General features: G+C 45.7%; 1 protein-coding gene across 1 annotated transcript in view; it reads left to right on the top strand.

Annotated features, from left to right (window-relative positions):
• Nucleotides 1-15228, top strand: part of ADAMTS17 (ADAM metallopeptidase with thrombospondin type 1 motif 17) — a 335153-nt gene that overhangs the window by 75306 nt on the left and 244619 nt on the right. The window contains exon 6 of the mRNA XM_077762416.1: nucleotides 1870-1913. Coding sequence (XP_077618542.1) covers nucleotides 1870-1913 — 44 coding nt within the window. The remainder of the gene's footprint in view (nucleotides 1-1869; nucleotides 1914-15228) is intronic.

The following is a 15228-nucleotide window of genomic DNA, read 5'->3' as shown; positions in this document are numbered from 1 at the left end:
TTCATTCTTTTTGTGGCTGAATAATAATCCATTGCATGTCTACACCACATCTTCTGTATCTATTCATCAATCGATGGACATTTGGGCTGCTTCCGTAGCTTGGTTATTGTACATAATACTGCTATAAGCCTGGGGGTGCATGTATCTCTTTGAATTAGTGTTTTTGTATTCTCACTACTGGGCATTTACCCAAAGAATACAAAAACACTAAAGGTCGTCTTTGACAAAAACAAACAAACAAACAAAAACCTCAAGGCTTCCTTTTATGGCTCCTGAGGTTATCCTCTCTCCATTTCCATGAAAGTTCCCTCGGTTTTGGAGTGAGGTTATGAAAAATGTGGGGTTCTTGAAAGCTTCCTTTTTCCACTTGTTAAAATTATTTTATAATTGATGATAAAAACAGAAGGGCTTGTTAGGATAAAATTAGAAACTTGTAATAAAGCAGAACCTGTTGACCAGTTTCAGGGCCAATACCTTCCGAGCTGCCCCAGCCTCCTCCTGGGATTGCGGGCTATCCCACACATCTGGTTCCATACCAGGACTCCAAATGGAATCTGAGGGTCTAAGTAGGCAGGTGGAGTCTTTGACAAGCCTCAGGTGAGCCTGAAACAAACCAGAGTCAGGAACACACAGGCTTTGCTCTGTCCCCAGGGGATCCCACACAGCACTGAGAGGCGTCAGGTATGGGTTACACTCTGGACACAGATTCAACAGAACACACTACACATTGGATTGGGATTGACACGGAGGGAGAAGGAGAGATGGCCATACAAAGTTAGGTTAGGGAGTACCACATGGTCTTCTCTGTCATTGTGCCCTCTGTAAACAACAGGTCAGATCATTCCCTGAGAATAGATTGTGACAGAGGGAAGGAGAGGAAGTGAGGACACTGATGCCAGGGGGCAGAGTGTTAGAAAGGGGACAGATGGCCCAACCCAGATCTGCCATGTTCTTTCACAGCTTGGCTTAGTGCCGACTAGCTTGTCCGGTTGGCTTGTCCAGAAGAACTTTGAAAGTAAAGTGAGACGTGGCTTCAGAGCACACCTTGTAAGCCTGAAGGAGTTGAAGGGAGCAGGTGCTTTCTGTCAGCCCTCCATGGGCCTTCATGAGAAAACAAGCATGGGGCCTTGGAGGACCAGGCCACTGCTCTTCACACCCAGTCCCAGCCAGGACACTGCCCCAGTCGCTGATCTGGTCAGCCCCTAACTGTGGGAACTTTGGGAAAGTATCATGGGAACACTCTGGTTTTGGAAAAGAAGGGCCCAGACCTGTTGTTTCACACATGAGTGGCTAGAGGCCATAGTGACCCCCTTACACCTATAGAACTGGGGCTGGACCAGCTGTTGAGCGTATTTGCTCTTCCCACACAGCCACACACCCAGGGACCCTGGGACCCTGGGAAGCTTTAAAGCACATAACTTTAAGACATTCCTTTTTGTTGTCTTCTCCTGTAAGTGCCACTTGGTCACTTCAGCATCTAAAGCCAGTTGCTACCCACATAGAAGTCTTGGGGAAGTCACTATAGTTTGATTATAGTGAATATTAATTGTCTCTGATGCATGACTTGCAAACATCTTCTTTGAGAACTTTCAATTGTTGGGAGGGAGCCCTCCCAGAAACTGAGTGTTAGGTGGAGTCATTGAATTGTAAAAAGGGGGCTCTATGTGGGGATAACTGGGCCTACAGGGTGGGAACTGTGGATGGGTTACTCCTGACAAATGGGTAATTGGTGTTCGTCACTATAACCTGGGACACCCGAACCCATAACAGAACAGGACGACCAATCAGGCTTCACTGACAATGTTTTCTTCTCCCATTCCTGGGGGCGACTGCATACACCTGACCAGGTCTGTCTTTGTTTTTTTTCAGGACAGATTTCTGCGTACACAAAGACGAACCGTGTGACACTGTTGGTAAGTCTAAAGGCTGAATGGTAATAATTTAAGGGGCTGCCGACCCCCTGTGATAATCTCGAGATAATCCCCTGGTAACACTTCCAGTCTGGAGGAGCCGTCCTGAGACACACTCTGCCTTTTCTGTTGCCTCTTTTCTTGTAAATTGGCTCTTTGACTTTATTTTACTTCATTTTTTTCCCCCTGCTAAATGTTGAGGTGGCTCATGGCAGAAGACGTCCAAATGGATGCTTAATAAGGAGGATATGAAAAGTTAAACCATAGGTGCCACCATGCTGCCCATAGGTGACTGTGGTTGGGGGCACATTTGGCTCTGAGACTCTTGGTCACTCATGCGGGAGGGGGACCCCCTCACTGAGTTACACAGTTGTCGTGAGACAAAGGCTTATTACCCTCGTGCACGTGGGTGATCTTTACCAAGTGTCCTAAGAGGTGACTGTAGGGTGGGTGACCCTGGTCTCCTCTGCCAGCCTGGGCACCAGGCTCATTGCTTTCTGGTCAAATGATACTGAGACCAACACGTGGCACCAGCAAGGCACATTTTTCTTCTTCCCCTTCCCTCCCTCCTCCACTTTTGCTTCCTCCCCCAGCTTTTTCTTTGCCGTTTTCCTTTCTCTCCTCTCCTCAGTTGTGTCTGGCTTGTTGTTGACATGTCGTAGGTTTCAAACTGGAACCAGTCTTTGGGCTTAGAAATAGAGCACGTGGCTAACAGAGGAAACACTAAGACAGTTTCTGATTTTGACTGCTATAGCACTAACCTTTATCCACCAGGAGGCTGAAATACTGCACCACCAAGAGCAAGATTCTGAACTTGATGTGCTTTGAATTGTAGGGAAACAGTATAGGATTGACAAATATATATATTATTGTGGAATTCAAATGTTTAAGAACCCATGCTTCCTAGGGAGTCCTGGCGGTGGGTAATCCTGAGCCTTTGCTCTGGCTCTGCCAAATATGAGCTGGCTGACCTTGATCATTTTAAACTAGGTGGCCTAAAAGGCCCTTCAAAATCAAGTATGATGAGGGGTGCCTGGGTGGTTCAGTCTAAGCATCAGACTTCGGTTCAGGTCATGATCTTACAGTTTGTGAGTTCAAGCCCCTTGTTGGGCTCTGTGCTGACAGCTCAGAGCCTGGAGCCTGCTTCTGATTTTGTGTCTCCCTCTCTCTGCCCCTCCCCTGCTTGTGTGTAGGTGCTCTTTATCTCTCAAAATAGATAAATAAACATTAAAATAAAATCTAGTATAATGATAGCTAGCATTCATGTTACATTTTAGAGTTTCCAAAATGATTTTTTTTTATGTTATATTCCATCAGTCGGCTAAATAAATCTGGGAGACAGGTGTGAAAAACGGACCCACCAATCCATGCTTCATTGTCCGGGGCTGTCTCCGTAAAGGACTCACTATGCAAATGTATCATGAAATCGGCTCCAACAGAGGGTTAGCAGACACCCATTGCAGTCCCAGCCCCGCTGGGGCTTCAGGAAGACCAGTCTCCCTTGGCTGAGCTGCAAAAGCATGTACTATCTCAAAGAGTGGCTGTTCCTTCCAGGCATTTGTTCACAAATCAGCTTCTGCACTTCTGCCCAGCAGGGGGTGGGTGGGGGTGGGGGCCTGCTCCAGGCCCCTCCCACTCCCTGTGCTAGCCTCTGAGGAGATACTGACCCCTCACATTGCTCTTGCCTTTACGTCTTTCCCAGAAGACTCTGCAGTAGGCAGAGCTGAGCTCTGCCCTTCATCTGTGTGACCTACAGTGCCTGGCACAGGGCTTTCAAGGCTCAGTCACCACTGTTAGTTGAATGAATGAATGAATGCATGCATGCATGCATGCATGCAGATGAAGGAATTCCAGCATTTCCAAATAATATGCATTTTATCGCATGGTTTTCTTTCATATGATTTATAGTTGGCTTTCTTTTTCTTTGGAATATATAACTTTTTATATCAACCATCAATTGTGATTATGTACTCTATTTCAGGCCCTCTGTTAGAGCAGACAGCTAGTTAGTTCTGTCTTCCTTCTCCTAAACCACATCACCTTGCTACTTACATTCATCTGCTAAGGCTATTCTAACAAAGTACCGTAGATGGGCAGCTTAAACAACAGAAATTTATTGTCTCATGCTTTTAGAGGCTGAAAGTCCAAGATCAACGTTTCCACCCTGTTGATTTCTCCTTGAAGCCTCTCCCCTCGGTGTGCAGATGGCTGCCTTCTCCCCCGTGTCCTTACTTGCACTTTCTTGTGTGTGTCTGTGTCCTGATCGCCTTTTTTTTTTTTAAAGGTAATTGTTTATTTTGAGAGAGAGAGAGAGAGAGAGAGAGAGAGAGAGAATCCCAAGCAAGCCCCACCCCGTTAGCACAAAGCCCTATGTGGGGCTCGAACTCAAGGACCATGAGACCATGACCTAAGTCGAAACCAAGAGTCGGACACTTAACCGACTGAGTCACCCAGGCACCCCTGATCACCTCTTCTTTCATGGATACCAGTTATCTTCCATTAATGCTCTGCTCTCATGACCTCATTTAACCTTCATTACCTTTTAAAACCTCTGTCCCCCAATACATTTACGTTGGGAGATAGCACTCCAGCATAGGAATTTAGGGGAGGGGGGCAATATAATACAATCCACAACACTATTCCCTTGACACTGTGCATGCTGCTGGGGAAATCTTACGTCCTTGTGTGACCTCCCAGATGTGCGTGTCTCATTTCCTCCACAAAGTCTCTTAATTGCATGGACCAGCTGTAATAATTCTTTATGTGACAGCCGGTTAGCTCAGGGCTGAACTAGCCCTGTCTCTTACTTCCTTATTGTATGCTCTTTCCAATACCTCAGTGATCTTCAGTTTTTACAAAGGAAATGAATCCCTTCCTTTTTAAAAAAAAAAAATAGTTACATGATGCTTTTGTTTTAATGTGTCATAATTTATTTGTACTATTAAGTCAGTTCATAAGAACAGCGGTGAGTCCATGAAGAGAAAAATTTGAAAGCTGGGCTTAGGACAGGCTTCTAGCAGTCTCATTTGATCCGTTTCTGTGCTTTTTTAACCTTTTGTTTTGAAATAATTATAAAATAGCTGAAGGTTGCCAGAGTAATTCTTGTACCTATCACCCCCGCTTCTTCCCATGGTTACATCTTATGTAACCATAGTGTTATTTCCAAAACCAGGAAATTGATAGGCACAATGCAATGAGCTAGACTACAGATTCTACTCAGATTTCACAGGGGTTTTGCATGAACCCCTTTTGGGGTATGTTTTTACATATGCTTCTATGACATCTTATCACATATATAGATACTCATCCAATCCCTGGAAGAGTCAGGGGCAGAACCGGTCCATCACCTCCAAGCAGCCCCCTTGGGCTGCTCCTATAGAATCTTCCTCCCTCACCCTCCCTCCGGTTCTCTAACCCCTGGCTACCATGTATCTGTATTCCATCTCTGTAATTTTGTCATTCCAGTATCCAACTTACTTTTGTATTTTGTTTTGATTCCACGGAATGGAAAAAATAATCTGAATCACATAGATATGTGGGTTGCCAGTGCTAAGGGATTTTGAACAGCTGCCTTGAAATCTCAGGATCCAGCTCTGGCGGGAGGGGCTGTGCCCTGGCTTCTGCAGAAAATGAGATAATGTGGTACCTTGAGAAACCAGGAAAGCTTGGGCATCGCCAGTGTTTTATAACTTGGCATATTATAGTGTTTTTGTGTGTGTGTGTGTGTGTGTGTGTGTGTGTGTGCACTTTCTTGTTTTGATTAGGGTATAATTTACAGGAAAGGGTGCAAATCTTGGTGAAATTTTAAGTTATGTCTGTGCTTTTTTTGTATTTGTTAAAATAGTTTTAAAGCTGCATTTTGAATTCTATTTTAACCTAATTTTAAATGGTGGTAAATGTATATAACATAAAATTTGTACATAAAGTCTTAGCCATTTTTAACTGTGTGTTTCAGTGACATTAAGTACACCCACACTGTTATGCAATCATATGTCTGTACTCTCAAAAACACTGCACAGATTAAGGTGGAATGTCATCTGACCCCTTCAAAGTTTCCCTCCTGCCCCCAAAGGTAACTTACTGTTGTAAATGTTTTAATTACTGTTCTGTAAAGTAGCTTAAACAGATTAGCTTTTTAATCTATTAAATTTGAATGATCGCTTTAAGAATCCCTGATAGTGGAATTTGGTGTTCTGTTAAAAATACTTACCCTCAAAAAGGTGCTTGGGTGGCTCAATTGGTTAAGTATTTGACTTCAGCTCAGGTCATGATCTCACGGTTCGAGAGTTCAAGCCCTGCCTTGGGCTCTGTGCTGCCAGCTCAGAGCCTGGAGCCTGATTTGGATTCTGTGTCTCCCCCTCTCTTTGCCCCTCCTGCACTCACACTCTGTGCTTCTCTCTCTCAAAAATAAATAAACATTAAAAAAAATTAAAAATTCTTCCCCTCTATGTTGCTCAGACTGCATTAGCCCATTTCAGCAGACAAGGACCCTGAATGTGAGGAGCAGGGTAAAAGGGTGTTCATCAGAAAGGAGCTGCCCATGACAGTGGCAGATCTGGTGGCAACACAGCACCCCAGGCAGCCCGAGAAGGTGACCTCCCATAGACACCATGTGGAGGTCAGTGGCAGGGCCTGCGGGGAATGGCCTCCATCTCTCCCCATAGCCACCTGCTTGTCACCAGCTCCCAGGCCTGCCATAGGTCATCTGCACTGGGCATGAGGGGGGCCCTGACTCTTTGGGCTTCCATAGGGGAAGCAATAGTGCTTCCCACAACAATGCATGGGAAGGAGTTCTCCATGGGGAGGGGGTGATGGTCAGCATGCTGTAGCCAAGGGGAAGGATGGATGCTGGGAATTCCAGAACCACCAATGTCTACTACATCCTTTTAGTAAAGATTGAAATTTGAGAAACCAGCATGTCTGCAGCTTACTGTTCGTGCACATCACAAGGGTCCTACTAAGCTAGGCAAGAGAGGCTTTCCTGGCCCTAACCAAGGTGGTCCTGACCCCGGACGGGGCTCACCAAACTCCAGCACACTGGGTAGGGATTTGCCTACACAGATTGAGTGAACAGGCTTTTAAAACCATCATACCTGATGGACCCTCCCTCCCAGCTCTGGAAGGAGAGGGGATGGCACCATAGAGGTTCTGCTGATCTCTACCTTGGAGGAGGACACACACAAGGAGAGGAGACAGCTCAAGGCAGGAGGATCTGGAAAAACAGCTTCATCCCTAAGGGAAGTAGCTGTGCCCCTCACTGGTGCAGGAGGGGGGTCCTTACTTTGCACATTACAGACCTTGCCTTTGTGGGGGTGGGCTTTTCCTCTGTTGAATTGCTTCACCTTGAGCCGTTGGCTTTGCTGCTAGCATCCTGAGAAATGCTGTCCTAGGTGAGAAGGGGTGAGGAGAGCTCAGGTGTATGAATAGGTAAGACCTCTGGAAGCCATTGTTGGACATCCACGTTCCCACAGTCCTCTTCCCGACACACACCTCTGCAGCCTGGATGACCAGACACATGTCGGTTCCATGGCATTTGTTCTGCTCCCACACTTAGCTGTAAACTGAGCTGTGGTGATTTTTTTTTTTTTTTTTTGGATAATCACCTTATTCAAGCTTCACTAATTTAATTACTGAGATTTATAGTTTTCCTCATTTGCTTTCATTTTTTTAATTAATGGAAAAGCCACCTTAACCCAACACCACTGCCAAGTCAAGGGATGTGATAATCCTGCACAAAGGACAATGGAAATGTTTGACGGCTTGTGAAATGTTTCATACACAAGGCCAGAGAGATGCTACTGAGGGGCTCTAAGACTGGTCTGTGCTCTGGGGCCCTGCTGCTCTGCACTGAGGGTCCCATGGCTGTCCCTGGACATGGGAGGAAGGAGCCCTTCCCTGTGTGGGCCACAGCACCAGTGCTAAACTCCCTGATAGGTCTGGGCAGCTCAATGGGGGCTTCATGCATATGGCCACTGACCTCCACATAGCAGCTCTGTCAATGAGGGAGGAAGGGCAGAAAGGAGCATCACCCACCAGGATGAAGGTTTTGGGGAATGATGTTTCTGCTTCGAAGTCTGTTTCAGTCCAGCCTACACAAGGCCACGGAAGGAAGATGTGCTGGGGAACCGGTGAGAGACGAGGTAGGGTGGGGCTAGTGTCCTAACACTGCACCTGTTGGGTTCTTATTAAGTGCATCAAGGAGGGGAAGTTCTGAGCCATGTCATCAGGGCTTAGACAAGAAAGTTATGCCACTTGGTATGTATAAAAACAAACATCAAAATTTATCTCTCTGGCTGTACTTTATCTGCTCCACATTCATCACCCTGGAAGACCTTTGGTTATTCCAGTCCTGGGGCTAGGGCTGAAAAAAGTATATAGATTCCCACCCCCCACCCCCGACCCCCAACTTTGTGGCATTTCCTTCAGAGTGCACAGTCATTTTTGTGTGTTTTCGTGGTAGTGTTAAGTCTTCATTCTGTGAGGGTGTTTTTGAATTGTAGAGATCTCAAGGTTCTGTTTGCCAAATGAGGCTGGAAAGTACTGTTTGAGATAAAAATACAAAAAAGTTTTATTCATAAGACTTAAGCTTTGGGTTTCTTTGTTTCTGAGAGCTTTCCTATGGGTTTGTTTGCTTTATTGTGTTATTCTCTGTGACCTTACAGAAGTTAGGGTTCAATTTTGCCACAAAACTGTTTGTCAGAAGTAGTCTCAGATGATTGCCTCTGATTACCCCATTGAATGAATAAGTTCTTATGTGTTTTCCTTATAACCCCACCCCATGCTGGGCACATGCTGCTTCAATGTCAGGCTTACCCACACTGTGTCCTTTGTGTCTACTCTGAGAGGCTTACAGAGGAGAAGGCATACTATTCAATGACATGTTAGTTGTCCTAAATCAGATGACCTTAGGTCTTCAGCAAATTCATCTGTGTTTTAGAAGTTATATTGGTATTTATAGTTAGGCTCTTGACCACGATATGTGATTTTTTAGAGGTTTTATGAAAGGTTTCAATTTTGGAAATCAAATATGCTTGCATCTAGCAATCAGGGAAACAGACTGTTTGGGCAAGTGCTGCCTTCCTCATCATACAATAAAAAAAAAAAAAAAAAGTCCATCCCTTTAAGAGGGTTAGGAAAGTTGCATTCTGTTAATGTTAGAGCTTTGCTCCCCAGAAATTCAGCTTGGATTTTCTGGGAAAGCTAAATAATATATACTTCAGTAATCTGGCTTCTTCTCTCACCCATTCAGCTTTAAATGTAGGCATAGAGCATTTTCTGAAAAATGATAACTAAGTTGTACCTGGCTGGATGTTGGAGAGGGTCTTCTAAAAGACTTTCCTAGGAGCTGCCGTGCCTAAGGAGAACAGAAGGAGACAAGAACAAGGTGGCCCTGGGGAGCTTCCTGCCTGTTTACCTCTGCATGGCTATCCTGTGGTGTGACTTGAAAATAGTGACTGGGAGAATAAAAAGGTGAATGAATGTGTGTGTGTGTACACACATGCCTTGAAACATATGCCTAACTGCATGCATGTATGGTAGAAGTGTGTGTACATACTTCTTGTACATTGAAGCCTGGAGGGGCTTCCTTTGTGCCCACAGAATTTTGTGAGTTCCCCAGAAGGGAGTTGCCCTCAGAAGGCCTGCCTGCCCTGGCGATAACACAAGAAGCCAGGGCGGGAGCTTTCTGTTTGGGACTTGGCGGGAAGTCCACACAGAAACCAGTTGCCCCAGGGGACCAAATTCAACTTTTCTTCATTCTTGTGCCAGGGTCATGTTCAAGGTTACATAATGGCCAAAATACATTTTAAAATGGTGAAAATACATGGGTCTGTTTTGCGTGGGGTAGGCTTCTGCCAGCCCTTTGGAGATTGCAACTCTATTTATTTTGGAGCTACACAGAGACCAACAAAACACATAGCCATGCTTGATTGCCTTTGGGGCTGGAAAGCAAGAGGGCTGAAGAGGAAAAAGCCTGGCCCCTACAGGGTTTCCAGCTGTGGCCCTTCAAATGTAGGCTTTGGGATCCTCTTCTATGTTCAGCTCAGAAAGTGGGTACTTTTCCCGCTTGTGGAAAGTGTCCTTCCCCAAGACTGCTAATTAGCCCCTTCCCAGGTTCTGTGCTCAGGTGGCTTGAAGGGGGTTCTGAAACAGATGCCCTTCCAGTTAGGTGGCCTTTCACCTGCACGTGATGCTGGTAACATTGGTGTCAGGCCACAGTCTGCCACCCTGTCATTTATCACGGGTCTTGGCATGATATGGACAGAGGCTGGCTGTCTCCATTGCTCTGCCTATGTTTCCATTTCTCATGGCCAAAGGAGTGCTTTATGATTAGCTTGGCATAAAGTGGGATGCTTCATCTCATTATGGTACTGCTCTTCCTCAAGTCATGCAATTCTCAGTCCCAACCCTTTATTAACTTTGTGAGAAACAATAACAACAAAACTGCTCTCTGAATGGGGGCAGGGGGCGGGGGGAAGGGGGAAGGGACAAGGAGTAGAATCTTAAACAGGAAATGAGGTCTTTATGAGATGCCTTTTGTATGATTGTGAATCTTTAAGCGCTCTTGGAGACTGCATGCCTCCTGCTCTTTGAAAGCCTCAGGAGTGAGCAGGAGGTGAGGAGCCCAGCTTTACATCTGCAGTGGGTCCAGTGAGAACAAAGAATCGGAGACGTGCTCCCACTGCTACTTTCTTTACAGTGTGACCCTTGTGGTGGTCCCTTTTACCACCCCGAAAGTCCCATCATCTCCACAGTGAGCACTGAACCATCCTCAGGGACTGTGGTTGGCTTAGTGTGATGGTCTAAGCGTTGGCCCTGTAGCTAAACCCTGGCTCGGGTCCTGCCTCCGCCAGTGTCCTTGCTTGAGTCATCTAAAATCTCCAACTCTGTTTTCTCATCTGTAGAATGGGAGTAATAGTACCCAGAGTAATTCTGAAGGTTAAACAAGATGATGGATCACACCCATTAGGATGGCTGTTGCCTAAAAGAATCCCAGAAAATAACAAGTGATGGTGAAGATGTGAGGAACAGGAGCTGTTGTATGCTGCTAGAGGGAACGTATGGTTCATCTGCTATGGACAACAGGATGGCAGTTCCTCAAAAAATAAAAATATATCATCTAGGAATTCCTTTTCTGGGTATTCCGCCCAAAAGAAATGGAACTTGAGCAGTTATTTGTACATCCACGTTCATAGCAGCATTATTCACAAAGAAGCAACTCAGGGTATCCTTTGAACAATGAACAGACACATGGATATTATTCAGCCTTAAAAACAAAGGATTTTCTGAAATATGCTATAACATGGATAAAACTTGAAGACATTAGGCTAAATGAAATAAGCCTGTCACAAAAAGACAAAGAACGTATGTTCCACTTATGTGAAGTTCCTAGAGTCTTCAACATCACAGACAACGTAGGATGGTAGTTCCCAGGTGTTCAAGAGGCGGGAGTGTGGAGAGTTAGTGTTTGCTGAGTGTAGAGTTACAGTTTGGAAAGATGGAAAAGCTCTCAAGATGGATGGTGGTGATGGTTACAGTGTTACACAACAATGTGAATGCATTTAAAGTTATTGAACTGTACACTTAGAAATGGTTAAAATGGTAAACTTTATGTTATATATACTTTATCACAATTTTTTAAGTGAGTTGACCAAAAGACCAAAGTTATGAATTTTATTCACTACCCCTTCTTCTCAAGGATTTCTTTTCAGAAAAATCGATCAGGATGGGAGAACTGCAGTTCTCAGAGAAGGGGGTTCTTGTGCTCTCCTCCCTGGGGGGCTGGGTGGGAGGTGATGAGATAGAACAGGATGAGGCTTTAGGTGGGGGGAAGAGGGAAGAGAGGAGAGAGAATTCTGAACAGCATTGCTAGGGGGCTGGATTGTAGTGCCTTCTTTAATATTCTTGAGAGATGCAAGTAGGGATTAGGAGACCCTTTGCAAGTTTCTTTGGTTGCTAGGTATGTTTCTTTGGCTTAGATTCCAGGGTCAGATTGGACCATGCAGGCTCTGAGACTTAGTGAATTTATTGCTGATATTTTTGGACCATGAGGCCATAATTGTCTGTGTCTGGCATTTAAGTCTTGTCTTTATAGTTGAGTCAAGAATTCACTTTCTCAGTGACTGCTCAACGGTTGGACTCATGGTGTACAGTGCTGGGGTTGGTCACACTCAAGCCATGTGGTTGGTGCTCAGACTTAACCACAGGGTAGAATGTGTGTGACCTTCCAGAGGCAGAACTATAATTTGGGGAAGAATGTTTGTTTGTTGCTTGTATATTTCAGGTAGTTTACCAGAATCCCGTGGTCTTTATGGGCTCCTTAAATTGAAGGACCCCCAGTTCTCCTGTATGAAGTTGAAAGTTGGCTCTGAATTTTCTAGCTCACTTTCTATAAATATGCAGCTTAGGATTTAGGAGTGCTTCAGGACAGGGAGAGGAGATTATGTCAGGCCATCCTGTTGTTCTGTTCTGTTGCACAGACACCAGATCTGGGCCTGGCTGTTATTTAGGGTTTGGATTCAAACAACCTTTGGAATTACTGGCATGGACAACTTGGATCAGAAATTCCTGACAAGTGCTGTTGGGCGGGGTGGGTGTGGGGGGCTCCACTGATACATCAGAAAGCTAAGTCCTGGCTAGGAAGGGGCTGAGTCCCTGGCTAGGAAGGGGCTAAGTCTTGGTTAGAAAGGGCTGAGTCCCAGTTAGGAGGGACAGAGTCATGGTTAGGAAGGGGCTGAGTCTTAGTTGGGAAGGGGTTGAGTTCTGGTTGGGAAGGAACTGAGTCCTCATTAGGAAGGGCTGAGTCCTAGTTAGAAGATAGTGAGTCCTGGTTAGGAGGGACTTAGTCCTTGTTAGGATGGACCGAGTCATGGTTAGGAAGAAGCTGAGTCCTGTTTGGGAAAGGGCTGAGCCATGATTAGGAAGGGACTGAATCCTGGTTAGGAGGGACTGAGTCATGGTTAGGAAGGGACTGAATCCTGATTAGGAAGGGGCTGAATCCTGGTTAGGAGGGACTGAATCCTGGTTAGGAGGGACTGAATCCTGGTTAGGAGGGGACATGAGTCCTAGTTAGGAAGAGCTGAGTCATGGTTAGGGAGAGCTATGCCCTGGCTAGGAAGCAACTGGATTTTTTTAGGACATGTTGTCAACAGAGTCCAGGCTGTTATGGAAAGACTGCTAGCTGATATCCACACACATTTTTTTCTCTCTTGAGTGATTACATTTCCCCACCTGCCTAGCAGTAGTTGTGGCTAAATGACTGCCTTGTCTAGTGGGAAGGAGAGTAGAAGTGATTTCCAGTTATGGACCTGACAAACCTCTGTGAGTAGTATTAGAGGTTCTTTCTCCATTGGATGACTGGCAAAGGTCCCCCAGGGAGCCACAGCCATGGGCCCTAAAACATTGGATGCTATGTGAGTGAGAGATCAAGTGTGTGTAGAGACTCTGAAATTTGAAGTTTTGCCTGCTACTGCGCTCACCTCTGATGACCAGAAATTCCAGAGTCTGAGTGTGTGTAAGACTCTGTCCTTGAGGTAATTGGCAGTCCCAGTACAGTGAGGACCTCTGTCTCTGGTGCCCTGATAGGAGAGTCGCACTGTCTCCACATTCAGGCTGGAAGGAACAAGTCTGGCATGGGGTGTGGTGAGGACAAGGGACAGAGCCCAGAACCTTGAGCACATGTCCCGTGAAGAATTTAAAAAGGAGTTGGAGGGGAGGAAAACCTAACTATTTTTCTTTTACCCATCTTAGGTTCATTGGCTGGGTGCCTGTAAATTTGACTGACAAAGGACAAACTAACAAGAGAAAAGCAGACAAGTTTATTAACACATGCAATGCGCATGCACGTGGGAGCATTGTGCAATAACGGGTAACTCCAGGGGTGATTAGAACTCAGGTTTATCTGTATCTTTTTTTTTTTTTTTTTTAAATACAGTTTCAGAGAAGTGACAGGACAGGACAAAGGACTTTGGGCTTCTGTAGTAACAAGTTATAGGAAGACCTATGGTTGATAAGGGCTGGTTTAAGCCTTTGTTGATATATAGATTCCTCTGGTGCCATCTCTGGGCTAATAAGCATCTAGGGTTATCTCCAGTGCTTAACTTCTATGGAGACGAGAGGAAGCTACCTTTACAAATGTATGTTATGCTTTTAGGCAAATGGGGGAAGGACAGAGATTTTCTTGTAACTGCTTCTTAATTGCCTTCAGCTCAAAATAATCCTTATGCCCAAATGGCACATTTTGGGGTGGCATATTCTGAGACCCTTCAGATGTCACCATGATCTTTGGGGAAATTCCTTCCTTTGTTGAAGGTATTGAGGGCTGAGGGGGGAAGAGAAGTACAAAGATTCCTGCTCCTTGAGAACAGTACTGAGGGCTCAGGAGCCCACAGGTGCTGAACAGCTTCTGTCTTTTGAGGTGGTCTAAGTGTGGATCAGCGGCTTCCCAGCTTTGATCGAGAGTCTGGAACCAGTCTTAAGCTGGAGGTGGAGTCCAGAGCCCCTCATGTGTCTGGCAGGCAGCAGGTGGGCATTGAGAGGAGTCCTATAACAACTGGACCACCCAGTGTGAGGGGAACAGATTCACTGATGAGCTGGCATGACCTAGGGCTTTAGGGTTAGGGCATGCTGTGACTGAGGGTGAAGAGAGATATCCAGTGATGGTTTTAACTTGGAGATCACCTCTTCTTTCACTGGCCAGGGGCTGGGAACTGATCATGAGGCCAGGGCGTATTTCCCCAGAGGGTTTACTCTCTCTTGCTCTGAGGATAGTAAGACCCTGATGGGTGAGATTCACATCAGATTTGTCAAGTTGAGTAAAGGTGATGTCTCCTTGTCCATCCTCCTCCTGGCCACATTGGCCTTCTCTCTGCAGTGCCCTGGCCCTCAGTCCAATAGCACCAGACAGGTCAAGGAGTCTAGTATCTCAGTAAACATCCATATGTGGTCCTAGGGCACTGCTCTGGGGCTCCCTCCTCCAAGGCTGGAGAGGGACCTTCTTTTTTGCGGGTCATGTCTGCAAAAGGTAGCCTCTTGTAGCTCATTATGTCCTCTCATATCTCCTGTTGGTCACCAGCCTGGGCTGCTATAGCAAAATACCATAGACTGGGAGGCTTAAATATAGATCTTATTTTTCACAGTTCTAGAGGCTGGAAACTCCCAGATCAGGGTGCTAGCCAATTCTGTGTCTGGTGAGGTCCAGCTTCCCAGCTTGCAGGTGACCACTGCAAGTGATACTGCAAGCTTGCAGGTGACCACTGCAAGGTGTCCTTGCTAGTGAAGAGTGAGCCAGGAGCCTGGTCTCTCTACCTCTTCTTACAAA

This window comes from Crocuta crocuta, unplaced genomic scaffold (genome assembly GCF_008692635.1).
Source record: "Crocuta crocuta isolate KB4526 unplaced genomic scaffold, BGI_CrCroc_1.0 scaffold93, whole genome shotgun sequence".
Taxonomy (NCBI): Eukaryota; Metazoa; Chordata; class Mammalia; order Carnivora; family Hyaenidae; genus Crocuta; species Crocuta crocuta.
Note: the sequence above shows the minus strand (reverse complement) of the source record. Positions and strands in the feature narration are given on the sequence as shown.